Here is a 26,306-nt window from a genome sequence, read left to right as displayed (position 1 = left end):
CCTGACACAATCCAAGCTCTGTGGGATATAGAGATAATTTATGACATAGTGATGGTTCCAAATAATAGCAAAGAGAGATAAGAAAGCCTTCCTTGGTGATCAGTGCAAAGAAATAGAGGAAAATAATAGAATGGGAAAGACCTGAGATCTCTTCAAGGAAATTAGAGATACCAATGGAACATTTCATGCAAAGATGGGCTCAAGAAAGGACAGAAGTGGTATGGACCTAACAGAAGCAGTAGATATTAAGAAGAGGTGGCAAGAATACCCAGAAGAACTGTACAAAAAAGATCATGAGCCAGATAATCACAATGGTGTGATCATTCACCTAGAGCCAGACATCCTGGAATGTGAAGTCAAGTGGGCCTTAGGAAGCATCACTACGAACAAAGCTTGGAGGTGATGGAATTCCAGTTGAGCTATTTCAAATCCTTAAAGATGATACTGTGAAAATGCTGCACTCAATATGCCAGAAAATTTGGAAAACTCTCAGCAGTGGCCGCAGGACAGGAAAAGGTCAGTTTTCATTCCAATCCCAAAGAAAGGCAATGCCAAAGAATGCTCAAACTACTGCACAATTGCACTCATCGCACATGCTAGTAAAGTAATGCTCAAAATTCTCCAAGCCAGGCTTCAGTAATACGTGAACTGTGAACTTCCAGATGTTCCAGCAGGTTTTAGAAAAGGCAGAGGAACCAGAAATCAAATTGCCAACATCCGCTGGATCATGGAAAAAGCAAGAGAATTCCAGAAAAACATCTATTTCTGCTTTATTGACTATACCAAAGCCTTTGACTGTGTGGATCACAATAAACTGTGGAAAATTCTGAAAGAGATGGAAATACCAGACCACCTGACCTGCCTCTTGAGAAACCTGTATGCAGGTCAGGAAGCAACAGTTAGAACTGGACATGGAACAACGGATGGGTTCCAAATAGGAAAAGGAGTTCGTCAAGGCTATATATTGTCACCCTGCTTATTTAACTTCTATGCAGAGTACATCATGAGAAACGCTGGGCTGGAGGAAGCACAAGCTGGAATCAAGATTGCCGGGAGAAATATCAATAACCTCAGATATGCAGATGACACCACCCTTATGGGAGAAAGTGAAGAAGAACTAAAGAGCTTCTTGATGAAAGTGAAAGAGGAGAGTGAAAAAGTTGGCTTAAAGCTCAACATTCAGAAAACTAAGATCATGGCATCTGGTCCCATCACTTCATGGGAAATAGATGGGGAAACAGTGGAAACCGTGTCAGACTTTATTTTTGGGGGGAGCTCCAAAATCACTGCAGATGGTGACTGCAGCCATGAAATTAAAAGATGCTTACTCCTTGGAAGGAAAGTTATGACCAACCTAGATAGCATATTCAAAAGCAGAGACATTACTTTGTCAACAAAGGTCCATCTAATCAAGGTTATGGTTTTTCCAGTAGTCAAGTGAGAGTTGGACTATAAATAAAGCTGGGCGCCGAAGAATTGATGCTTTTGAACTGTGGTGTTGGAGAAGACTCTTGAGAGTCCCTTGGACTGCAAGGAGGTCCAACCAGTCCATCCTAAAGGAGATCAGTCCTGGGTGTTCATTGGAAAGACTGATGTTGAAGCTGAAATTCCACCTGATGCGAAGAGCTAACTCATTGGAAAAGACCCTGATGCTGGGAAAGATTAAAGGAGGAGGAGAAGGGTATGACAGAGGATGAGATTGTTGGATGGTATCACCGACTCAATGGACATGAGTTTGGGTAAACTCCGGGAGTTGATGATGGACAGGGAGGCCTGGCATGCTGCGGTACAGGGTTCGCAAAGAGTTGGACACGACTGAGCGACTGAACTGAACTGAACTGAACATGGTCCTCATAGAGCTCACAGTCTATGGGGGGAAACAAAATCAAACAAGGACAGTAAATCCCAGTAAAAACTGTCATGGAGATAACACTGGTCATCCCAAAGGAGGGTGCCTCCTTGAGGCCGTAGTGTTAAGGAAGGTCTGGGTTGGGTGGGGGGAGTAACAAGTGAGCTGAAATTTGAATAGGACGCCTCCAGCCTGAGCATTCAGATGGGAGATGCATTCTAGACAGAACAACACACGCAAAACATGGAAGTAAGTGATGGTGTGGTATGTGTGCGGTGTGGGCAAGACTTTGTCTAAATGGAATGACCCAGGGCAGAGGCTAGTTCTGCTGATGTCAGGCCATCAGTCCTGGTCCCATAGGACAGATTTAAAAGTCAGTCAGTCTGTCCTTGAGCAGGGTGTCACAGGCATAATGTGATACAGCCAAGAGCCTGGCAAGCACAGGTCACAGCCCCAGTGGAATCCGCTGTTATTAGGAGTAAATGAGATAGTGTATGTCAAGTACCTGGCTCAAAGCAAGCACTCAATAAATGGAAGCTATTATTGTTATTATTATTGAATTGCATTGTTGAGTGGCACGAGGGAACTGGCAGATGCTGTATGTGGAAGGGGCTCCAGAGAGGATCTGCTAGAGAACCGTTACATTTGGGCTAAGACTTTGCCAGGCTGGTTCTTTTTCTTTTGTAGGAAATGGACTCTGGAGAATCTGATGAAACCTGTGGACCTTCTCCCAAGAAAAAGACACATCTGTTCAGATGATGATTTGTGTATTATTTCAGGGACTTCCCAGACTCCTGGAGGCCTGTTTAGTCATGGAAACTGGTTGGACACAGCTGTTATTTGCCAAGCATGGCTGAGAAAAGAACCCACTCTTATCTTATTATTCTAAGTGAAAACCTCACCTCACATAATTTCTTTCTTTTTTTTTTAATTTTTTACAATTAATTTTTGTTGGAGTATAGTTACTTGACTAGAGAAGGGAATGGCAACCCACTCCAGGATTCTTGCCTGGAGCCCCCCAGGGACAGAGGAGTCTGGGGTCCATAGAGTTGCAAAGAGTCAGACACGACTGCCATGACTGAACACACACGTAGTTGCTTTACAGTGTTGTATTAATTTCTACTGTGCAGCAAAGTGAATCAATTATATGTATACATTTATTCCTCCTTCCCTGGTGGCTCAGATGGTAAAGGAACTGCCTGCAATGCAGGAGACCCCGGTTCCATCCTTGGGTCAGGAAGATTCCTGGACAAGGAAATGGCTACCCACTCCAGTATTCTTGTCTGGAGAATACTGTGGACAGAGGAACCTGGCAAGCCACAGTCCATGGGTTTGAAAAGAGTCAGACACGACTGAGCAACTCACATTTTAACTTTATACATATATTCACTCTTTTTAAGATTTCCTTCCCATTTAGGTTACCACAGAGCATTAAGTAAGTTCCCTGTGCTATTCAGCAGGTGCTCATTAGTTATTTTATACATGAAGTGAAAGTGAAGTCATTCAGTCATGTCCGACTCTTCGTGACCCTATGGGCTGTAGCCTTCTAGGCTCCTTCGCCCATGGGATTTTCCAGGCAAGGATACTGGAGTGGATTGCCATTTCCTTCTCCAGGGGATCTTCCCAACCCAGGGATTGAATCTGGATCTCCCACATTGCAGGCAGACTCTTTTACCGTCTGAGCCACCAGGAATGTGTGTATGTCAATCTAAATCTCCCAATTCATTCACCCATCTACATAATTTCAAATCTACCAATAATCTGTGTGGTTTTTAAAAAAATAATTAAATTTATTTATTTTTAAAATGAAGGATAATTGCTTTACAGTATTGTGTTGGTTTCTGCCAAACATCAACATGACTCAGCCATAGGATGTATACCTACATCCCCTCCCTCTTAAATGCTGTGTGCTTAGGACTTCCCAAGTGGGGCTTCCCTGGTGGCTCAGAGGTTAAAGTGTCTTCCTGCAATGCAGGAGACCAGGGTTTGATCCCTGGGTCAGGAAGATCCCCTGGAGAAGGAAATTGCAATCCACTCCAGTATTCTTGCCTGGAGAATCCCATGGATGGAGGAGCCTTGTACTCTACAGCCCACGGGGTCGCAAAGAGTCGGACACAATGGAGCGACTTCACACTCTAACTTTGGGACTTCCCTGGTGATCCAGTGCAAATGCAAGGAGTACATATTTGATCCCTGGTTGGGTAACTAGGGTCCCACATGCTGTATAGTGCAGTTTAAAAAACCACAACTATGTGGCAAAAAAATACAATAAATTAAAGTACCTAGTGGCATGCTGACAAGTGGGTAGAGGAGGGAGACCAGTGAGGGGACCGTTCTGATAATCCAGGAAGAAGACAGGGCTGGCTTCGGGGGCATGTGTCCTCTGCATCACGTGGGACACACCCTGTGCTTGTTTTCATGCTCTGCTGTGTTTTCATTCCTAATGAGCCATAGGAGCCTTGCATTTTCATTTTGCACTGGACTCCACAGATTATCTCACCAGTCATATGAGAACTTATGCCTTTGAGTGCTCACTCTGTGTTGTTGTTCAGTCGCTCAGTCGTGTCCAGCTCTTGGCAGCCCCGTGGACTGCAGCATGCCAGGCTTCCCTGTCCTTCACTCTGTAAGCTGCACAAAAGTGGCAGAGCTGCAACTGGAACCCAGGCTGCTTGGGTCCAGAAGCATAGGTCTTCTAAGGTCTATGTCATTGTGTCTTCTGTGTCCAGAGTGCTAGTGAGACTGGAGAAAGGGTGAAAGAATAAGAAACATTCATTCTTGGGGACTTTCCTGGTGGTCTCATAGTTAAGAATCTGCCTTGCAAGGAAGGGGATTGCTCCCACATGCCACTCAGGCAACTAAGCCTGCAGTGCCCCAACTAATACCTGATGCAGCCAAAAATACATAAATTAAAAAAAAAAAAAAAACATTGTTTCTTTTTCCAGAACACTATTCTTCACCTTGGCCTTTCCTTCTAAATCTGGGTATCAATGCCATGTCCTAAAGGAGGCTTTCCTGGTCTCCAAACGTGAATTACAGCCTCCTTATTCTTTTACTCTTCCTTATCTTTTAAGGCACTTACCAGAATTTTTCATTATGTATTTGTATGTTTTCTGGTTTTGATGACAATCTGTCTCTAGACTATTCTCTCAGTGAATGCAGAGGTCGGTTCATCCCCTTATCCCCCAGTGGAGATCCTGGTACCTAGTAGGTATTCCATAGATATGAGCTGGAAGGTAAGTTCATAGAATATAATGACAGGTCAGATGGGATAGAGAAGCCCCCGAGGATAATGCAGAGATACCCACTTGAGTGATGCTAGTCCTCAAGACGACTGTAAGAAGTTAGGAGTGGTGCTGGAATGAGTAAATGGATTGGGGATATGTTTGAGAGTTTGAGTGCTTTTCAAGGGGGGCTGTCTTGGAGAAGGCAGTTTCCACTGACAAGTCCTTCACTCCCTCCCCACTGCTGCCTGGGATACGTGGACTACAGCCCCCTGGGCAGACCTCTGCCATCAGGCAACTCTGTGCTCATGCCCCTGGGAGCCTGCCTGTTCCCTAGCCTGGGAAGCTCAGTGGGTCCCGAAACAGCGCTGCAGGGCTCATTTCTGGATCATAGGGGCCCCAGGGGTGTGTATGCAGTCAGGTCGGGCTCAGTAAATGTCAGTAGAGGAAATGAGAGAAGGAAGAACTCTGGAGGAAGGCTGGGATGGGTAGCAGATATGGGAAGTGGAGTAGAAGGAAATAGAGGCCGAGATTGGAGCCCCCAGGCCCTGGAGACAAGGTGGACAGAGGCATGCTCCACACTCTCGGGAGACCAGGCACAGAACTAAGCTCTTGATTCACATAACTGCATTTCATCTTTGTGGCAACACGACAGCAATCATTATTGCTCCTATTTTGTTAAGAAAACGGAGGCCCAGAGAGGTGACGTGATTTGCCCAAGGTCACACAGCGAGCGAGCTGCGAAGTCTGGGTTTGACCCAAGCTTGCCCTCTGCTCACTTCATTCCCTGCCTCTTCGGCTCTGCTCTCGGTTTCCCTACCCCTTCTCCCACCCCTCCGCTTCCTTGGCCGCCCCGCCCCACCTCTCTCCTCCCCTCCTCTCCCCTCCCCTCCTCTTCTCTCCCTTCTCTCTCTCTGTCCTGCCCTCCCTCTCGGCAGCCGCGGCAGCCGAGCCACGTGGTGGGGCCGGGAAACCGCGGCCGCCGAGCACCCGGGCGGCTGCCCCAGCTGGGCAGTGCTGCTCTGCGCTGCGCCGCGCTCGGTGCCTGCGCTCCCCTCTCCGCACTCCCCGCCAACCGCCCCGGGGCGGGAGGCGCGCCCGGCAGCGGGGCGTCCAGACAAAGGAGGCGCGGCAGAGCCGGCGCGCGGGCGGACGGACCATGGACTCCGAGCGCGAGCGGCCGGCCCCAGCCCTGAGGACCCGGCGCTCCCGGGCCCGGCCCTAAGGCGCCCGGCCCCGCCGCCCGGGGCGCCCAGCGCGGAGGACGCGGAGCCCGCGCCGCACGGAGGAGGCGGCGGCCGCCGAACTAGAGGGGCGCCGCGGCGGTCGGCGCGCGCGACCCCCGGAGCCATGGGCAAGTGCAGCGGGCGCTGCACGCTGGTCGCCTTCTGCTGCCTGCAGCTGGTGAGCGCCGCGCGCCCGGGCGGCCGGGCCGGGTAGGGTAGGGCGCGGCGGGGCGGGGTCCCGGGGCGAGCGGGTGGGGTGTGGGTCTGGGTGTGGGTCTGGGGCGAGCGCCGGGGTTGGGGGTGGTCTGGAGTCACGGAGAGGACGGGCGGAGCCTGCTCCTGCTGGCCCGGCTGTCTCTTTGTGTGCGCCTCTCGCCCGGCGCTCCCCGGTCCCCGAGTGCGTCCTGTGCGCGAGTCCCCGGCCCGCCCGGCGCCTGGGGCTCCACGCGACTGGCCCGCACTGGACGAGTGGCCTCCTGTTGGGGAGATGCGCTGTGGGAGTGTGGTTCTCCGGGGCTTGGGGGTGTGTCCGAGGCGGGTGTGTGGATCCCTTGAGGTTCCTGCCGTGTGTTTTCCTCTAGATCACTCGTTTGCGTGGGTCTCTGCCTCTGGTCTCCGCCCCACTGAGCGTTTCTCACAAACTCTCTGCTCCTGTGTGTGTCTCTCTCCGCGTTTCTCCTTGGTATGTGTCTAGATCTCTGACCATTTCTGGTCCATGTTCATCTGTGTGTGGGGGGCTCTTAGACTCCAAGAACCGTTCACTCTTTTGTGCTCTTCCTGCCTGCCTCCACCCTCCTGACTGGACAGGCCTAAGAGCCCCTCCCTGGAGAGGGTCACAAGGAGCTACTAGGTCCTGGGCCAGCTGATCAACCAGCTGCGGGACTGCCCTCCCTGCTTTGGCTGTGACCACCCTAGCGATAGGCATTGTCAGTCTTTCCACCAGAGGGGCGGGGTGTGGGGGGGTGGAGTGGGTGAGATAGGGCTGGCAAGGATGGGAGTGGAGATACTTGGGTGCCCAGGGAGGGTGGGAGTACCTGGGGACACTGTACATAATCTCAGCTCAGGGAAATCAGGTTCTTGTCTCAGGGAAGCGAGGGGAGTGAATTTGGGGGCTGAAGGGGACCAGCTCTGCCCCTCAATACAGACTCTGGCAAGTGAGTTTGGGAAAGTGATTAAGGAGAGGCCAGGATCTCCTGCCTATGCTAGAGCTGAGATCTAACCAGTAAAGAGGTCTGGTCTGGGTTCCACTTTTGCCTGCATCCATTGCCCTTCCTCCACCACTGGTGTGTACATACAGTAAAGCAGAAGGAAGCTTTGAGTGTGGATACACACACCCCATTCATCTTTCTTCTTTCCTCTTGGGGACCCCAGCCCCGAACACTCCATCCACAGACCTGCCCTCTTGGACAGTGGCCCAAACAGCTGGGCCCTGAAGATTGGAGCCCTGCTCCCAGCTGTGGGCTGCAGGGCAAGTGACATCTTGGTCAGCCTCTCTGTGAATTGCTCATCCTTGAGGTTGGCAGGGGGGATTAATTAAGATCAGGTAGAATGGAAACTCCAGAAGAGCAGAGATTATCTGTTTTGTTCGTGCTAAATCCCCAGCAGCTGGAACAGTGCCTGGCACTCCATTAATATTTGTAAAGTAAATGAGTGAATCAGTTACTTGGCAACTCCTGGCTCCCGGTAGAAACACCCTTCTTTATCTCCTTTCAAGAACATAAAATTCCAAAAAGTGCTGAAACTTTCCAAGGAATTTTCTTTCTGAGTTTATTTTAAAATTTTAAACTAGGACTTTTTCTTATTAGAGAAGTAATATACAGGGACATCTTGGTGGTCCGCTGGCTAAGACTTCTCGCTCCCAATGTCGGGGGCCCAGGTTCAAGCCCCGATTAGGGATCTAGATCCCACATGCAGCATCTAAGAGTCTGCTTACTGCAACTTAAGATCCACTTGCTGCAAATAAAAAAGAAAAAGAAAGAAAAGTAACATACACATTTTATAAAATGATTAAATCAATAAATAACCAAATAGAGCAGAAGATAAAGACGTTTCCTTCTATGCCCAGTCCCATACTCCAGAGATAAGCAGTATTAACAGTTTGACCGACCGTATTCTCTGTTGATGATAATAACAGTCCTTAGCTTTAGGGAACAGTTACTAGGTGCTAGGTGCCCTTGTAAGCACTCTTCCATGTATTAACTCATTTAATTATCATAACGATCCTATGAATTTACTGGTCCTGAGTTCTCTAGTTAGGGGCTATGAAACCAGGCAGCTGACCAGCATCCTCCCTTGCCTTCTTTACTGGAAAATAAGTAGTTCTGGCTGTGATGAGGGGTGCTTACTTCTCTGTAGATAAATGAAGGTGGCGAGGCAGTCTCCCTGCTTCTCTCTTACCTGCCTCCGTAGCTCTCCCTAGCTCAGCTAAACCCACCTTTCCACTTGGAGGGCTCCCCAGCATAAGCGGCTCTGGAATCCGACAAGACCTGGGTGGGATTCTGATTCTTCTGAGTCTTGGCTGGATGCCTTTGGGTAGCTTGTGAGCATTCCATGAGATAATCTGGGGAGGTGCTCCAAGGAGGGACTTGGAAATTGGTCTCTTGGGTCTGTTGCTTTGTCTGGGCCGATTGCAGAGTGGGTCCCTTCAGCTGTCGCTAATCCCCAGGAGCCTCTGCTGCCTCGCAGTCTCGTTAATGTGCTCCTGGATGGTAGAATTCACCAACCTGACCATCCCAGGGAGAAGGGAGCCTGTTTTCTCATCCAGTGGAAAGGGGCAGAGAAGGAAGAGGCCGCTAAATGTTTCTCAGCTAAAAACTTTTGCAGAAGAACTGTATCATTTTTCTTTCTCATGTGGGGTTTGATGATTACAATAAAACAGCCCAGTTCTAAACACTTCTGGAGTTGGGTTAGACTTGCTTTGGGTGAGGGAGTAGGATGTGAGGGTGCACTAGAGGTGGAAGAAGCGGGTGAGGGCTGAACTGTTCAGGTAGACAAGTACAGGGGACAAGCCTCTGGAGTTTGACAGGACAGACATGGGATTGAGTCCTGGCTCTGTCACTTCCTAGCTGTGTGATCATAAGCAAGTTGTTTGGCCTCTCTGAGTCACGTTTTGTCATCTGTTAAATGGAGATGATAGAAACAGTTCCCGGGGGACTTCCCTGGGTGTCCAGTGATTAAAAATCTGCCTTGCAGTGCAGAACACCTGTTTGATCCTTGGTCCGGGAAGGTCCCCCGTGCTGCAAGGCAAGTAAGCCTGTGCTCTGGAGCCTGTGCCTACTGAGCCTACGTGCTGCAACTCCTGAGGCTCCTGCACCCTGGGACCTGCGGAAACTGAGAAGCCACCGCAATGAGAAGCCTGTGCACCTCAACTAGAGAGTAGCCGCCACCCTCTGCAACTAGAGAAAGCTTGAGCAGCAACAAAGACCCTGTGCAGCCCAAAATAAAAAAATATTTTTTAAAAAAGAAAAGAGTGCCCAATCCTTAGAGGTGTTGTGAGGGTTAAATGCATATAGCTTGCACTGTGCCAGGCACAGAGTAAGCATTCAGTAAACTGTAACTTTTTTTTTTTTAAACTGTAACTTTTTGTTGTTGTTATCTTTTTAGAAAAATTTTTTTAATTTATTTTTTTCACTGCACTGGGCCTGTTGCTGCACTCGGACTTTCTCTAGTTGCGGAGAACGGGGCGTGCTCTCTAGTTGCGGTGCATGGGTTTCTTACTGCAGCGGCGTCTCTTGCTGCAGAGCACAGGCTCTAAAGCACGCAGGCTTCAGTAGTTGTGGCCCATAGGCTTAGCTGCTCCACAGCATGTGGGGTCTTCCTGGACCAGGGATCGGACCCGTGTCCCCTGCGTCAGCAGGCAGATTCTTAACCACTGGACACCAGGGAAGTCTGTATTGTTATTATCTTAATGATGTGTATCCTGAGATGCTTCCCCGGAATTGTGACCCAGACATATCCAAGGGCTATCCTGCACTCTTCCTTTGTGGGAAGCAGCACGAAATTGGACACGAAGCTAAGAGTCTGGAGGCCTGGATTCAAGCCTTCCTCACTGACATCCGGTGAACCTGGGCAAGTCTTTTCCCTACTGCAAGCCTTGGCTTTTCCTCATCTTAAAATGGGAAGAACCACTGGTCTGTGTCTCTAGGGTCCTGCTAGTTCTGCCCATCTGGCACACTGGGAGGATGTCTGGACTGGCCTGGAGGTTTCCGTGTGTCTCAGTCTGGTTCCACTATGTGGAATATCTTGGGTCCCTTGCTTTCTCCTTTCCTGGTGTATCATCTTGACATTATTAATGTTATTCCTAATTTTTGTGTGTTTCCCATTTACCTCCCCTGCCCTTCTTTCCTGGTTCACCTCCTTCCTGAAACCTTGCAGGCTATGCTATTCTTCCAGTAAGAGGATGAACCAAGGAGATTTACACAAGGGAATCATCATCAATTTCTTCACCATCGTCATTTTCTGGACTCCTGTGCTAAGCACTTCATATGCATTACCTCATTTAACCCAATGAGCTTACATATGTCACGTACTTGGCAGAGTGCCTAGTGTGTGTTCAACGATCGATAAACGTAAGCTATTTTACAGCTTTTATCCTTCTTATTGTTACCCTACAAAATGTGATAGAGGTTTTTATTAGCCCCTTTTTCTGATGAGGAAACCGAGGCTCAGAGAGGTCTAAGCTAGTCAGTGACGGAACCAAGATTCATGCGCTCTTTGGCCTGAGCAGAGAGCCACCCTCTCTGCCCTGTGTCACTCTGCTGCTCATGCTTCAACAGCCTGTGGCCTCGGATCTCTTCACTGCGTCAAGCCTCAGTTCCCTTATCTGAAAACTGAAATGGTACTATTTCAGTAGGATCATGCACCTGCCGGGCTCCGTGAGCCGTGAGTGGTCAGTAATACATCATTGCCATGGTTGTTCTTGTCCCTGCTCCGGGTGACCTTGGGCACATGCATTCGTTCCTCTGGGCTGCGGTGTCTTTCTCTGTCCAAGAGAAAGAGTTATCCTTACCCTTCAGAGTTGGAAAAAGGGCTTGGGCAGCTGCCGTGTACATACTAGGTACTCAAAAAAAAAAAAAAAAACCCACCGATTTTATTCTTTTCCCTTCTGGAAAGCTCTTTGCTTTCTGGAAGGTAGTGGATGAGGGGGGGGAAATATGTTGCTTCCTGCTGAGCTGCGAGTAATGGTGTGAAACGTGGTCAACCTGATTGATGTCGTTATTAGCAGCAGTGATGGTGAAGACCAGAGGGAGCTGGGTTCTGCAGGGGCCTGTGCTCAGAAGCAGCTGCATCTGCATGCTCAGGGCTTCCTGGGGAGGGGCCGGCTTCAGAGTCAGAGCACTGGCCCTCTTTGTTCCCTATACCCCTTTGGACAACATAGGGGCTCAGGTAGTCAAGTCCCTTTTGCAGATGGACAGACTAAGGCCAAACAACCCTCAAGACCCTGGATTGGGGCAGGGGGCAAAATACGACCCTGGTTCTGCTCCTTTGCAGGGGTGGGTGCCTGGGCGAATTTGACATAAGTACCCCATAAATGGCAGCCACTCTGAGATCTGGCCTCCAGTACTCTTGCCTGGAAAATCCCATGGATGGAGGACCATGGTAGGCTGCAGTCCATGGGGTCACTAAGAGTCAGACACGACTGAGCGACTTCACTTTCACTTTTCACTTTCATGCACTGGAGGAGGAAATGGCAACCCACTCCAGCGTTCTTGCCTGGAGAATCCCAGGGACGGCAGGGCCTGGTGGGCTGCCGTCTATGGGGTCGCACAGAGTTGGACACGACTGAAGCGACTTAGCAGCAGCAGCAGCAGCAGCTGAGATCTGGCATAGAGGGGTGAAAGACCAGTACCTCCGGGATCAGGCAGACATTGCTGCCTTGCTTTGTGACTTCCAGAAAGTCTCTTACCTTCTCTGAGCCTCTGCTATAAAGTAATCAGAATAACCATGGTACCCCATGGCAGTTTGAGGGTGTTCCCTGAGCTGATGATCCGACAGCACTGGCCCAGGCAAGTGCTCCCTGTGGCCTTGAGGTTCAGATAAGTCACTTCAGCTCCCATCTCTGCCTGGATTAGAGATTTTAGTGATCAGATTCATACCCATTAACTTTCCAAGTCTTAGTTTCTTTATATGGAAAATGTGTGGTTCTGCCAGAAAAAATAATAAGAACAATTTCCTTTTTATTTGGTGTGTGCTGTGAGCCAGGCACTACACTAAGCATTTTACATACCTTGTCCCTTGTTACTATCTGGCTTATCCACGGCCACCTGTATACTGGGGACAGAAGAGGATTCACACATCAGATCTAGAACTCCACACCTTCTACCTTGCATGCCCTGTTGTGCCCTCTGTAGGATTTGGGAGATGCAGGATGTAGAAGCTGATGGAATAATCTAAATCTTCCTTCATCCGTAAAGAATTGTTACTAGATGACTAGATGCCAGACCTTCTGAGCTGCTTATTCAACTGCAACCCCATCCAGCATCCCCACTTCTACTCACTGCAAGGCCTGTGTTAGGTTTAAGAGAATTTGTGACACAGGTTAAGAACAAATTACCCAAGAAATTAACCTGTATTGAAGACTTATCAGCCCTCATACCAACTCAATGAGATAGGGACGGTCTTTATACCCATTTACTGATGGGCATACTGAAGTCAGAAGAATGAAATGACTGGTTGCCAAGGAAACAGAAGATACAGTCTCGGCATCACATAAATGATCAAGGGGAAAGGATCTGAGAATAGTTGCAAAATCTGGACCAAGTAGAGATGGTCAGCTCTGATGGTTGAAGTCTCTTTTCTCCTCTAGTTTCAGGGAGTAGTGAGTGATGGGAAGCAGGCTGAGACCAGAGATGTGGGGTTTTTTAAATTATTTTTGGTTGCACTAGGTCTTCGTGGCTTTGCACAGGCTTTCTCTAGTTGGGGGGAGCAGGGGGCTGCTCTTTGTTGCAGCACATGGGCTTCTAATTGAGGTGGATTCTCTTGTGGAACACAGGCAGTAGGCACGCGGACTTGGTCGTGGTGGCGCATGGGCTTAGCTGCTCCACAACATGTGGAATCTTCCCAGACCAGGGATCAAACCCGTATCCCCGGATTGGCAGGTGGACTCTTATTCACTGTACCGCCGGGGAAGTGCAGAGGTGTGTTTTTAAAGGCCGGCTCCTGGCCACAGCGGGTGGAGATGGCTTTGGTCTGGGGGACCCCAGTCCTATGCTCTTGGTCTCCCTGCTGGTCCTGGAGAGGGAGAAGGATGGTGATTCAGAGACCGAGGGAGAGCCTCAGGCAGCAAAGCACGCCTCCCTGGGACTTGTGCCAGCCAAGTACTGGGGTTTTGGAAGAGCAGTTGCTGAGGCTGTGCGTTCTGATGGCTTACCCTGGTCTCCTGGCCCCTGCCTTTCAAAGCAGCTAGTACATCCAGAGGCAGGAAGTTCAACTGGGAAGAGCTTGAGCTATGTCGTCTGACTGGGGGTTGAGTTCCATCTCTTGTCTCTTTATAGCTGGGTGACCTTGGGTAAGACACCTAACCTCTGTGAGGTTCCACCTGCACTTCTCTAAATCAGGGTACTAGTAATGTGCCTCAAAGAATTGTCCTTCCTGGAGATAAAATAGGCTGCCTAGGAGCCCACAGAGTGTTCACACTCTTTTTTAAAAGTACGTTTATTTAAGTAAATTTATTTATAATTTTCTTATTTTTTTATTTATAAATTTTTATATATTTATTTGTTTTTAGCTGTGTCAGGTCTTGGTTGCAGCATGCGAGGTCTTCGTTGTGGTGCATGGGCTTCTCTCTAGTTGTGGTACTCGAGTTCCAGAGCGCGTGGGCTCTGCAGTTTGCAGTCATTTGGGCTCAGTGGCCCCATGGCATGCGGGATCTTCATTTCCCTACCAGGGATCGAACTTGCGTCCCCTGAATTGGAAGGTGGATTCTTAACCACGGGACTACCAGGGAAGTCCCAGGGTTCACTCTGGAATGCCTTGGAAATGAAACAGCAGATTCTATGAACCTGAATATCGTGGGATAGGAAATGGACATGTCCTTTTATTAAACTAGTTGAAGCAGAGGTTCTGCTAAATCTGTGTGGCCTTCCGCCTTACTGTCCCTCGATCTTCTCTTGCCTAAAATGGGAATGATAATAGCACATTCTCTTGGGACTACAGTGAGGGTGACCTGAGATAAGGCAGAGAGAGCTCTGGGCACAGAGGCCAGCACTCACTCAGAGGAGATCAGAGAGGAAGCGTGGCTCTCTGCGTCCCCCGCTGTAAAGGGAGAAGGTTGGACTCCTCATCTCAAAGGACCTCTGCAGCTCTGACTCATCCGTGAGTTCCGTCCTTTCCTGGGTGGAGATCAGAGCTGCTGCCACATCAGCCCACTTTGCTGCAGGCTGTGGTGACTGATGGGAGGATCAGGCTCTGGGCGGAGGAGGGGACTCCTGCCGCCGAAGACCTGCCTGAGCTTGACACCTGGGTTGTCCAGGACTCAGGGAACCTCTTCCTTCTGCTGTCTGTTTGAATGAGATTCCCTCTCCCAAATGCCCACATGGCATATTTGGTTGTAAAATCAAGTCTCAGGCTACAGAGGCTCAGAGCAGGAGGTTCTAACCCATCACTAACTCCTGGCCCACCTCAGGGGAACTTCCTCACCCCAGGAAGATAAAATACTGTCGGGTAAGAGGGCAAACATTGCCTCAACTAACCCTACCCTGAGTGGCATTCAGCAAATATTTATGAAGCATCTACAAAGTTCTGGGCATGATTCTTGCTGCTGCCCAGAACCATGATTCTTGGTCACTTTAGGGTACAAAGTATGCCCTCAGCTGCAAGTCAGAATCCCAGGATTCTGGTACTCACTTGCTGTGCAACTTTGAGCTGGCCCTGTCCCTCTCTGGGCCTCTTTCTCTCCAGTCTATGAAACCAGGGGATGGAGGAGAGGGTGTTGAACTCTATCAGTGGTTTTCAAACTACAGAGGCTCTGCCTTGGTGGGCTGACCATTGAGTGGTGAGTTCCCTGTCTCTCATAGTGATTAAGGATTAACATGTAGGTTGGATGACTTGGATGTGTACCGATCTAATGATGATCTGAGTCCTTTGGAGGCACGAGATGCTGATTCTAGGTCCTGAGAGGACAGTGGCTATCGTACAAAATGGTATATATTATGAATAATGAAAATTGTGAGCACTTTTGTGCTTTCGCCATGTCCCTTTACCTTGAGCCTGCTCCCCCACCACCCCAAATCACAGAGCCTGGCTGAGCTCCTGGCACTGAAGTGGGGAAGAGTAGAAGTCTGCAGGTACTTTACTCCATGCTCACTCCGGCTACCCGTAGCCCTCGATGGAGAGGCAGCCCTGGGATTATTAGGGTGGGGTGGCTTCTACGCCTCTTTCTTTGGGGGTGGGGGTGTTAGGTTCTGCAGCCCCAGCCTGAACCAGAGACGTGGGTTTTCAATTACACAATTAAATGCACAATTAGGCATAATTACCAGTGCTCAGAGCCCGAGACTGCTCATAATAGGCGTGTAATCTACTGCAGCCTCTGTTTATACTACTCAGCGAGCTCCCCAGTGCTGCCAGGATGCCTTCACACTGCACTGTTGCCATGGAGACAAGCCCGCTACCACCATGCAGGGCTGACAAATGGTGTTCTGGTCCTGGACCCCTGGATTGTTTCCGAGGTCTCGGCGGCCAGCCCGGGAGTGGAGGGGCCAGCCAGGTGCTCCCTGCCCTCTGACATACCCCGCTGGTTTGAGCTAGCCTCAGAGCCACCTGGGAGGGCAGGAGGCAGGAGCGTCAGCTTCCCCTCCCCCCACCCCAGAGTCCTCGAGGCTGGAGCAGGATGGCCCAGGTGCTGTGAAAGGTCTGAGGTTATCGAGCCCCAGTCTGGACACAGGCTGGACAAGGAGCTGTGCACACAGCCGGCTCCCGCACGGGCCTGGCTTTGCTGTGCACTGGCTCCATGACTTCAGAGAGGTCTTCGCCCCGCTCCAGGGCTCAGTTTCGCCATGTGTAAAATGTCCAATAGAGAAGATTTACGGAGCGTTTCAAAGCACTGCCTAATGTCACGACTGCTTTACCTGGAGTAGCCTATTCACACTTGCTGCACCCCGTGTGGTAGACAGTTGCGAGCCCCGTTTTCCAGGAGCAGACTCCAGGGCCACAGGCAGTTATGTCAGGCCGGGATACAAACCTGGCAGGCTGACTCCAGATCCCGCTCTTGGCCTCTAGCATGTGGCCTCACCTGTGTCATCCCACATCCCCAGAGCTGGACCGCTCTTCTCCTCACCTCCTAGAGGAGGCCTCTGAGATTCAGAGAGGAGCAGTTACTTGCCCTGTGTCACACGGCAAGGCAGTGACACAGCCGGGTCTGGCTGATGCCAGAGTCAGGATGGCTAACTTTGGCCTCTTAGTGGAAGTCATAAAGGGTGAAAAGATTTCCTTCTAAAAGTACACACCGAGAACCCCTTGATCACCACCCGGCCTGGCCCCAGCCACGGGTGAGTCCTGGGGTCTCTCAGATCCAGCCCTTCTATTTGACCTTGAAGGAAATCTTGGTCTAGTTCTTTAATAATCTGCCCCAACCTTGGTCACTGTAAACAGAGCATATTGTTATACTCTCTCTCTTTTTTTTTTACCTCCTTTCTCTGTCATTCAGCATATTATGGATACTGTATGCCATAATATCCATATGTCCCTAAGAGCTGGTACTGACTATGTGCCAACTGTTGGGGCCCAGAATGATCAAACACAGCAGAGAAGCGACACTGGACCCCAGAGCTTCAGGGTCAGGTGGGCTTGGGTTCAAATCCTGTCATATAATGCGTGGTCTGGGGCAAGGTGTTTAACCTCTCTGTGCCTTAGTTTCTTCATGTGTTATGAAGGCATCGATCTGTACCTTGTATGGTGTTGACAGTATTCTCAATAATAACTGCCACTTACCAGATGCTTTCTGTATGCTAAGCATTTGGCTAAGACCACTCACTATATGTTCTGGGTGAACCTTCATCACACAGAATCTCTCATTCCCGTTTAGCAGACAAAGCAACTGAGACTCAAGAAGTTCAAGTGCCTTGCCCAGGGCCCCAAAAGCTCAAGTCCAGAGCCCCTACTTATCTTTACTAGGCATCCTGCCAGCATGGACATGCGTGAGTTCCTCCTGCCACCTCCCTGGAGGCCCTGGCTGCTTGGCCAGTTCTTCTTAGGGAAGGAGGCATCCAGATGAGAGGGCAGTCTGAGGGCGACAGTGCCCTCACCCACGGTTCTGTCTAGCTGGATGGTACTCACTGAAGCCCTAAAGGCTGGGTCTTCTGAGAGGAGGGTATCAAGACACATCACTTCCCCTCCATACTCTCCAGCTGGGAAAACTAGGATTTGCATAAGTTAGTGGTAAAGAACCCGCCTGCCAATGCAGGAGATGTAAGACACCCAGGTTCAGTCCCTGGGTCAGGAAGATTCCCTGGAGGAGAGCATGGCAACTCACTCCAGTATTCTTGCCTGGAGAATCCCATGGACAGAGAGGAGCTTGGCGGGCTACAGTCCACAGGGCTGCACAGAGTCAGACACGACTAAAGCGACTTAACACAAGGACAGTGCAAGTCAATGGCAGAATTGGGACTAGAACCCAAAGTCAGTTTCGCACACTTCTTGTTACCTTCCTTTTACCACTCCCCACCCCCCACCAGTCCTTTGGAGAGAGGTATCTGGGGCCTGTGGTCTGTATATTTCTGTGTTTGTATGTATGTATACAGGGGCTTCACAGGTGATGCTAGGGTAAAGAACCCACCTGCCAATGCAGGAGATATAAGGAGATAGGGTTCAATCCCTGGGTCAGGAAGATCCCTTGGAGGAGGGCATGGCAACCCACTCCAGTATTCTTGCCTGGAGAATCTCATGGACAGAGAAACCTGGCAGGCTACAGTCCATAGGGTTGCAAAGAGTCGGACACAACCGAAGTGAGTTAGCACGCACGTATGCATGTATACATGCAGCTGTACACAGCTGCATGCCCAAGCGTTTGTGGGGCAGACACTGGCACACGGAGATTTGTGGATCGATAAACATCCCTTCTGCTTCCTCCCTCTTCATTTATTCATGAACTCTGAACTCTTTGGCTCCAGAGAAAACTGCCTGGAAGAAAGCAATTAGAGCATAATTAGAACCACTCCTATTATCAGCTCTCAGTGGGAGAGGAAGGGGGGCTGCTAGGGCGTAGGGGTGGCCCCGGGAGTTCCCATCACCCCAACTCCTGCAGTTGCCCATTCAGCTCCTGCTCACCCCACGGAACTCAGCCACCATGGAGTCCCAGGCCCTAGTCCATCTTCAGCAGGGAATAAGGACCTCATCCCTGGAGGCGTCCAAGCGCTTGATAAAGCCAGGGAAGAGAGCGTTCTGCCTTGCACGCTGAGTTAGAGTAGGTGATTTCCAAGACCTTTCCATGCTGAGCTGCTTAGGTGCCCCTGCCAGGACCGGAGCCAGGCACTGCAGGAAAACTAAGAAGCACAATATGGCTCCTGCTTTCTAGAAAACATCCCTGTATCAGATTGCATTGAATGAAGATTACAGTGACAATAGGAAATGTAAATTACCTGGAGGAAGCAATTTACCATTCATTGACGGCTGATTAATAGTAATACTAACAGCACGAGCAGTCGATGTTTATGGAGTGCTTCTGAGCCCAGAGCCACGGCTCTTGACCAGCGGGGGACCCACCAGCAAAGAGGGAGCCAGCGTTCCTCCTCCTGAACCTGAGGACAGGAAGATAAGACGCAGTGGGGTGCCAGGCACTATGCTTCTCAGTCAGACGCATTTTCTTACTGAATCTTGCAGGGACTCTAGAGGGTAGATACTAATATCTCCAGTGTACAGGTGAGGAAACTGAGGCTCAAAAAGTGACACAGGCTGCCCAAGATAACTGCACCAAGACTCAAACCCAGGCCTTTCGGACTCTAGAACCCTCCTGTGCTTTGTACTTCACTGGGTTTGAGGGTGCAGTTTGCTTTCTCCTGATCTTCAAGTTGGCCCTTGGAAGCTATTTAATGCACCCTCTGTGTCCATCTCCTAGCAGAAGGTAATGTGTTGAATCATCTTATACCTCTTTTTCTCACCATGTGCCAACTGAAGAAAGAATGGAAGGGCCCTACTCCTGATCTGGGTCACTGCTCCCAGAACCAGCCTTGGCAAAGGACATCGCTGGCCTAGCAGATGAGGATCTGGGGCCTCTTGAGAGAGGGTCACCATGGATACAAGGGCCTGGGCTGTAACCAAGGAGACAGCCCCCCAGCCCTTAGACTGTGGCAGGACAGTGTGGCCTCATGATGGGGAGGGGAGGAGATTGCCACTTGGGGCCCAGGTGGACAGAGAAGGAGATGCTGGGCTACATGCGGTCTGAGGAGGAACCCAGGACTGTGATGCTCCCACCTGGGGATGGGGTGGATACCTAGGGACCACAGACTTCCTCTTCCTTTGTCCTGTCCCACCTGAGGGGAGGTTGCCATGATAACCAATTCCCCTTCATTGACCCTCTGCAGGGTGCTGCCCTCTTTCTCCAAGTGACAGGTGGTCACCCTGGCAGCAGGCTCTGTGTCCCCCAGGGGTCTCTGACTTTCCAGGAGCCCCTCCCTTACATGTGAAGATAGATGGTTCTGCTACACGCTGCAGCTCTGTCCTGCTAGAGCTGAGGGTTCACGTTGGACCAGCTTTTGTTTGTTTTTGACAGCCTTGTGTGGCATGTGGGATCTTAGTTCCCCAACCAGGGCGTGGACCCATGCTCCCTGCTTTGGGAGTGTGGAATCTTAACCACTGGACTGCCAGGAAATTCCTTTTTTTTCTCCTCCAGCGTGGGGCCAGCTTTCAGATGTGGGCCTTTTACCAGCGCAGTGATCGTCATGAAGTACAGTCAGATCCTGCCTCCTTCTGTTCCTCCCCTCTCCATGGCTCATTGTTGCCTACAGGGGGACGTCTGATGGGTCTCAGACTTTAGCGTGCATCAGACTCATCTAGAGGGCTTGTTCAAATACAGATTTCTGCACCTTGCCTCAAGTTTCTGACTTAGTAGGTCCAAGGTGGAGACCGAGAATTTGCGTTTCTAACTAGTTCCAAGGTGCTTCTGTTGCTGCTGATCTCACATTGAGGACCAGTGGGCTAGCCAGTGGGACAGTGGGCCGCCCCACGACACCACTTCCATGCCCCTGAGCTCAGGCCACGTGGAGGGAAGCTCACAGCTGCACCTCACACCTCTGTGCCTTGCATTTGCTGTTTCTGTCTCTGGAGGGCCCATCCCCTCTTCATCTCCTAAGGCCCGCTCACTCATCATCTCCTCTTTGGAGCCTGTCTTCCTGCACCTGTCTTCCTATGGACTCTGGCAACACCTTGCCCCTATTACGGCAGGTATCAGTCTGTTGTCATCTGTTCCTATTTCCACATGAAATCGTTCTCTGTAGACTCTGAGCTCCGTGGAGTCTGGAGAGGAGCCTGAGCCATCTGGTCCTCGGAGCCTGGCGCTGAGTCTGGCCCTCAGAAGGCCCTCAGTGGTGGCGATGCTTGAGTGAGCCCTGTAAGCAGATGGAAAACCCGGGTGAATAATCACAAAGCTTACTTTGCCTACTCTAGTTCTGGCCCTGTGCGAGATCCTGGGAATTCAGTGGTGTGGGAGGCAAAGTCTTGGCCCATGTGGGTTCAGGTGCTGTCAGTGATCATATTGCCGTGTGGGCAGAGCTTTGCAAAAAAGAAGACAGTGACGGAGCCAGGTGTTAAGGGGAGGGCTTCTCAGAGATAGCCTTCAGGGGAGTTGAACAGTCTGCAAGCAAGGCACAAAGCTTTTCACAGACTTACTGCATTTACTCCTGACTACAGCCCCACCAGGCAGGAACTGTCGTCGTCCTTGTTTTACAGATGAGCAAAGGGGGACCCAGAAGGGGAATTCACCAGCCACAAATCACAGCACGCAAGCAGCAGAGCTGAGGTCTGCCTGGATTTCGTGATGCTAAATCCTAAGCTCTCCATCTCCTGGGGCTACCCAGAGTCCAGGCACCTATGTGGCCTGAGACTTTGTCGGGAATGTGGCTCCAGTGAGGGCTTACCGGCTTGCTCGCAGCAGACCCCAGGGTCCCCTGTTAGGTCAGCCCCAAGGCCACTTTCAGGACCTGCCAAGGCACGTCCAGAGGGAGCCTGTACAGCTGGTGTGTGCGCTCCAGAACCCCTGGGACAAAGGACCGCTGTTGGGGGGCGGGGAAGGTGTGGGTGTTGGCCTGCACGTGTGTCCCAGGCCCCCAGACCTGTGTATAAAGCTCCTGCACAGAAGGGACCAGGAAGACCCTACTGTCTAACAGCGCAGAGCCCTGAGGAATCTGAGAAATCTCAGCACACAGCCTGGCCTTCCAGACTGCTGGGTCTGGAGGGGAAGACAGACTATATTTTATTCAAAAGTTTGTCAGCTTGATTCGGAACTTAAATATTTGGACGCGCGGTGCTCTGTTGGTACTTTCGCCTCAGTGTCCGGAGGCCCCCAGATGTTAGCAAAGCTTCTGGACTCGGGGTGGGTGCAGGCAGATGCTCCCGGGTGCCTTGTCTGCCTCCGGCGATGCCAGCTGCTCCAGCCTGTCACTGCCTGTCTGCTGGTCAGCAGCCCCGGAAGCCACCTGAGTGGGCTGCTGTCCCTAAGCTGCCACTCGCTGTCATCCCTGAGATAGGCCACCAGGGACACAGGGATCCTCCCGTGAAGGGAGAGGCTGGCTGGGGTCCAACCTGGGAATCACACCGTGCTTGTCAGCTGTTGACAGGTGGGGCTGGTTGGCTCCTGGGCCTGATGGGGGCGGGATGGAGGGTGTGGGGATGCGGCCAAAGGCCTGTGGCCAAATCCTTGACATATGCTAATGGACTCTTGCCCTCCCAGCTTCTGGAGGAAACAGTGAGACAACCGGCTTCTGCCTCTCCTGGGGAACTTGAGCGGAGGCAAGGTGCTCAGCCTCTCCGGGGCCAAGTTTCTTCATCTGTAAAGTGGAGATCATCGGATCCTGCCTCTTAGGGCTGCCCAGCAAATTCAGCAAGAGAATCCGTGAAAGGCGCTCAGCGCAGCACCTGGCCCTTAATGCTTACAATGTGGTTCACTTCAGTTCAGTTCAGTCGCTCAGTTGTGTCTGACTCTTTGTGACCCCATGGACTGCAGCACGCCAGACCTCCCTGTCCAGCACCAATTCCCGGAGTTTACTCAAACTCATGTCTATTGAGTCGGTGATGCCATCCAACCATCTCTGAGGTCCCCTTCTCCTCCCACCTTTGATCTTTCCCAGCATCAGGGTCTTTTCAAATGAGTCAGTTCTTTGCATCAGGTGGCCAAAGTATTGGAGTTTCAGCTTCAACATCAGTCCTTCCAATGAACATTCAGGACCGATTTCCTTTAGGATGGTCTGGTTGGATCTCCTTGCAGTCCAAGGGACTCTCAAGAGTCCTCTCCAACACCACAGTTCAAAAGCATCAATTGTTCGGCCCTCAGCCTTAGCTGCCGTAATTACAGCCAAGGCGAATCACGCTGAGGCTCCAGAAGGTAGTATGGCTGTAAAACTCCCAGTTAGGACTGTTTGCTGAAAGGGAAGCTCATGACAGAGAATCTGGGACTGCGGGAGCCGGAAAGTTCCCAAAGAACATCCCTCCAACCCGTTGTACAGATGAGTCCACAGAGGCCCAGGAGACAGTGGGCCCGAGGGGATGTTAATCCCTGTCTCCTTCCCAATGAAATTCAGGGAGCCTGTCACTGAGGCTCACCGTGGACTGTTCCAGAAAGCGAGCTGGGAAGGATCGTGATTACGAGTGTGATTCCAGACCAAAAAAATCCCTGAATAGAAATAAGCTCTCCAGGTGGGTGGAAGCGGATTGCTCTCTGCTCAGTTCTGGGCAGCCATGGGCACAAGGCTGTAGGTAGACCTGTTCTCGTGGGCTCGATGTTTCTGGGCAGGAGTTGGTGGGGAACAGGGGCAAAGTCAAAATGCTATAGACATTCCCAGGAGATGAGCGCAAACCCCATTCTGACACCTGGTGACCTCAAGAAAGGGCCTCCCTCTCCCTCTCTGGACCATGGGGACACAGTTTCCCTAGCAGGATACAAAGTCTGTTACTCAGGTCACCTAGGGCCAGAGGACCTGAATTAAAGCTTCACGAGCTGTGGGCCCTCGGGCAAGTTACTTTTCTCCTTCATGCTCCAGTCTTCCCATGTGCAGAGCGTTGAACTGGCGCGTTTCTGTGGAGGATTAAGTGAATCAAAGCATGCTGACCATTTGAGATACTTGGCAATCATAAGTGTTAGCTATTGGCCTCTGTGTCATTCTGGGGATAGAATGAAATACCACCTGTGAAGGACGCTGCTCACATGTGCGCATAGTAGGCACCTAAGAACCATGACTTCTTGGGACTTCCTTGGTGAGCCAGTACTTGAGAATCCACCTCCCAATGCAGGGGGTGTGGATTTGATCCCTGGTCGGGGAACTAAGATCCCACATACCAAGGGGTAACTAGTGAAAGTCGCTCAGTCGTGTCCGACATTTTGAGACCCCATGGACTATACAGTTCATGGAAGTCTCCAGGCCAGAATACTGGAGTGGGTAGCCGTTCCCTTCTCCAGGGGATCTTCCCAACCCAGGGATCAAACCAGGGTCTCCTGTATTGCATGCAGATTCTTTACCATATGAACCACCAGGGAAGCCCAAGAGGTTAACTAAGCCGTCTCAGCTAGAGAGCCCACACTGCAACAAAGACCCAGCGAAGCCAAACAAAAAAGAACCATGCCTTCCCTTTCTTTCCTCCTGTGAACCAGGCCTGGGGATGAGGCAGGGCCCATCCTTGGGAGGGCCCCTCCCTCTCCCTCCACTCTTGGCTGCCTTGCAGACCACGCACCCCTTCCTCCAACAGGTCCGCCAGCAGCCTTCTGGCCTGCAGCCAGGAAGTGATTGCAGGCGGCAGCTCCACTCCTCAGCTCCCCTGCCCTCCCTTTTCATCTTCCCAGCCAGTCCCTCAGGAAGGGGGATAGGGACAAGGATGAGAAGGTCTCCTGGGGGTGGCAGGTATATGGTTAAGAGCCAGGCTCTGGCTCCAGAACCACCTGGTTTGCCACTGCTCGTGCCCTCTCCAGCTCTGAGATCTCAGGCCACGCTCCCCTCCATAGAACAAGGATGATAGCCCGTCCCTCATTTAAATGAGAGAGTGCGCACAAAGCACTTGCCGCAAAACCTGGAGCAGAGCTGCTGTTTAGTCTCAGTCGTGTCTGACTCTGCAACCCCATGGACTATAGCCCGCCAGGCTTCTCTGTCCATGGGATTTCCCAAGCAAGAATGCTGGAGTGGGGTGCTATTTCCTTCTCCAGGGAATCTTCCCACCCAGGGATCGAACTCATGTCTCCTGCTTGGCAGGTGGACTCTTGACCACTGAGCCTCCAGGGAAGCCCCTGGCACAGGGTTAAGTGCACACAAAGTACCAGTCATCGATGTTAGTATAGTATTGAAGTTCAAAGCCAGGCATTTCAAAGGGAAATACTTCAGCTGTGTCACCCAGAGGGGCAGGAGGGGTACTGCCCTCCTGTGCAGGGTCTCTCACAATCCTTTTTTACCACCCTGGCTCTCACAGACCTCACATGATCCCTTCCTCTAGCCTTCTGTTGGGCCAGAATAGAACACTGGGGGCAGGTCCCCTGGAACCGATAGATCACCAAGAAAGGAAGAGGGTGACAGGAAGGGGGAGTGACACTCCATTCTTTCCTAGGTGCCACAGATGAATCAGAGCAGGAGACTTGCACAGATGAGCAGACCTTTACCATATGGGAGAGTGAAGGCAGCACAGAAGGAAGGATGCCAGAGCCCCCCTTTACCTCTCCGAGCCTCAGTGTCTTCATCTGTCCAGGGGGGCTAACAATCCCATTCCAGGGTGGTGGCATCCATTGCACCATCTTCTGAGCTGTGAAGAGCTGCCCAGATGTTGGCAGCTGGCTGTGATTCCCCACTGGAAGGAGAAGCCGGGACCTGAGCCAAGGTCTGGACAGTGCTGGAAGGGGGATTCTGAAGCCCCGGAGAGGGACTTCTAACACCCACCACAGTTGCTAGGCAGACTTCCCACCTGGCCTCTCATCAGGATGGCAAGTCAGAAGTGTTTACTGTTACCATAGCAGTGAGACTGGTTTTCATCAGTGTTTCCTCCTTGGGAGCATCAGTACAGGAGGGGCCACTAAATAAGGCAGGGAATTGGGGTTTTTTCCATCAGGTCACATGAAGAGTGACTCAGCCAGGAGAAATGACCTCCCAACTCATTCCAGATGTTGACTGGGAGCACTTGACCCCTGCAGTAGGTGCTTATCGCTCTCCACCCCCACACCGTGAACCTTTACCCAAAGAGCACTCAGAGGGCTCGGTGCCCCTGCCCCAGCCACAGTGGGCCTCCCAGCCCTTCTGTCTACCTTCTCCCTCTCATTCCCCCTGCTCTAGACATGGGGGTCTTCTCTGGACCCTTCTACTTGCCAAGCTCCTCTCATGCAGGATCCTCGGCCTTAGCGGTCTTTCCTCCTCTCCTGTCCTTGCTAACCCCTCTTCCTTCAGATCACTTCCTCCCTAAAGTCTTCCTCAACCACTTCTGTCATACCTCTCATTCTTGACACCTCTCCCATTATTAGCACAATAATAATTTCCGTTTGTGCACATGTGTCTTTGTGTGTGTGGTTCCCTCCCCCTACCCACCCTTGAATGTAATTTCCATCAGGATGAGAAGGGCAAAAATGTCTGGACTTTTTTTTCTCCTTTTTTTATTGAGATATAATTCATATACCATAAAATTCACCATTTAACAATTCAGTGGTTTTTAATATGTTCACAGAGTTGTGTAACCATGGCCATTATCTAATTCCAGAACATTTTTCACTGCCCTAAAAAGAAACCTCAAACTCATTCCCCCTGCCCTCTGGCCCCTGGCTACCAGTAATCTACTTTCTGTCTCTCTGGGTTTGCCTGTTCTGGACATTTGTTATAATAGAATCATACGATGTGTGGTCCT

General features: G+C 50.9%; 1 protein-coding gene across 4 annotated transcripts in view; it reads left to right on the top strand.

Annotated features, from left to right (window-relative positions):
* Positions 1–5,998: 5,998 nt before the first annotated feature.
* Positions 5,999–26,306, top strand: part of NKAIN1 (sodium/potassium transporting ATPase interacting 1) — a 46,378-nt gene continuing 26,070 nt past the window's right edge. For 3 of the 4 annotated variants that reach the window (XR_015139350.1, XM_086333321.1, XM_086333300.1), the window contains exon 1: positions 6,277–6,474. Coding sequence is in view for 3 of the 4 variants with exons in the window: in XM_086333321.1 (XP_086189447.1) it covers positions 6,421–6,474 (54 nt within the window). In the remaining variant the exon portion in view is untranslated. Of the gene's footprint in view, positions 6,475–26,306 lie in introns of all 4 variants that reach the window. The other variant, XM_086333315.1, reaches the window with a different exon arrangement.

The sequence above is a fragment of the Bos grunniens genome, chromosome 2 (assembly GCF_055505025.1).
Source record: "Bos grunniens cultivar Pamir isolate PY7600 chromosome 2, Bosgru_T2T1.0, whole genome shotgun sequence".
NCBI lineage: Eukaryota > Metazoa > Chordata > Mammalia > Artiodactyla > Bovidae > Bos > Bos grunniens.
Note: the sequence above shows the minus strand (reverse complement) of the source record. Positions and strands in the feature narration are given on the sequence as shown.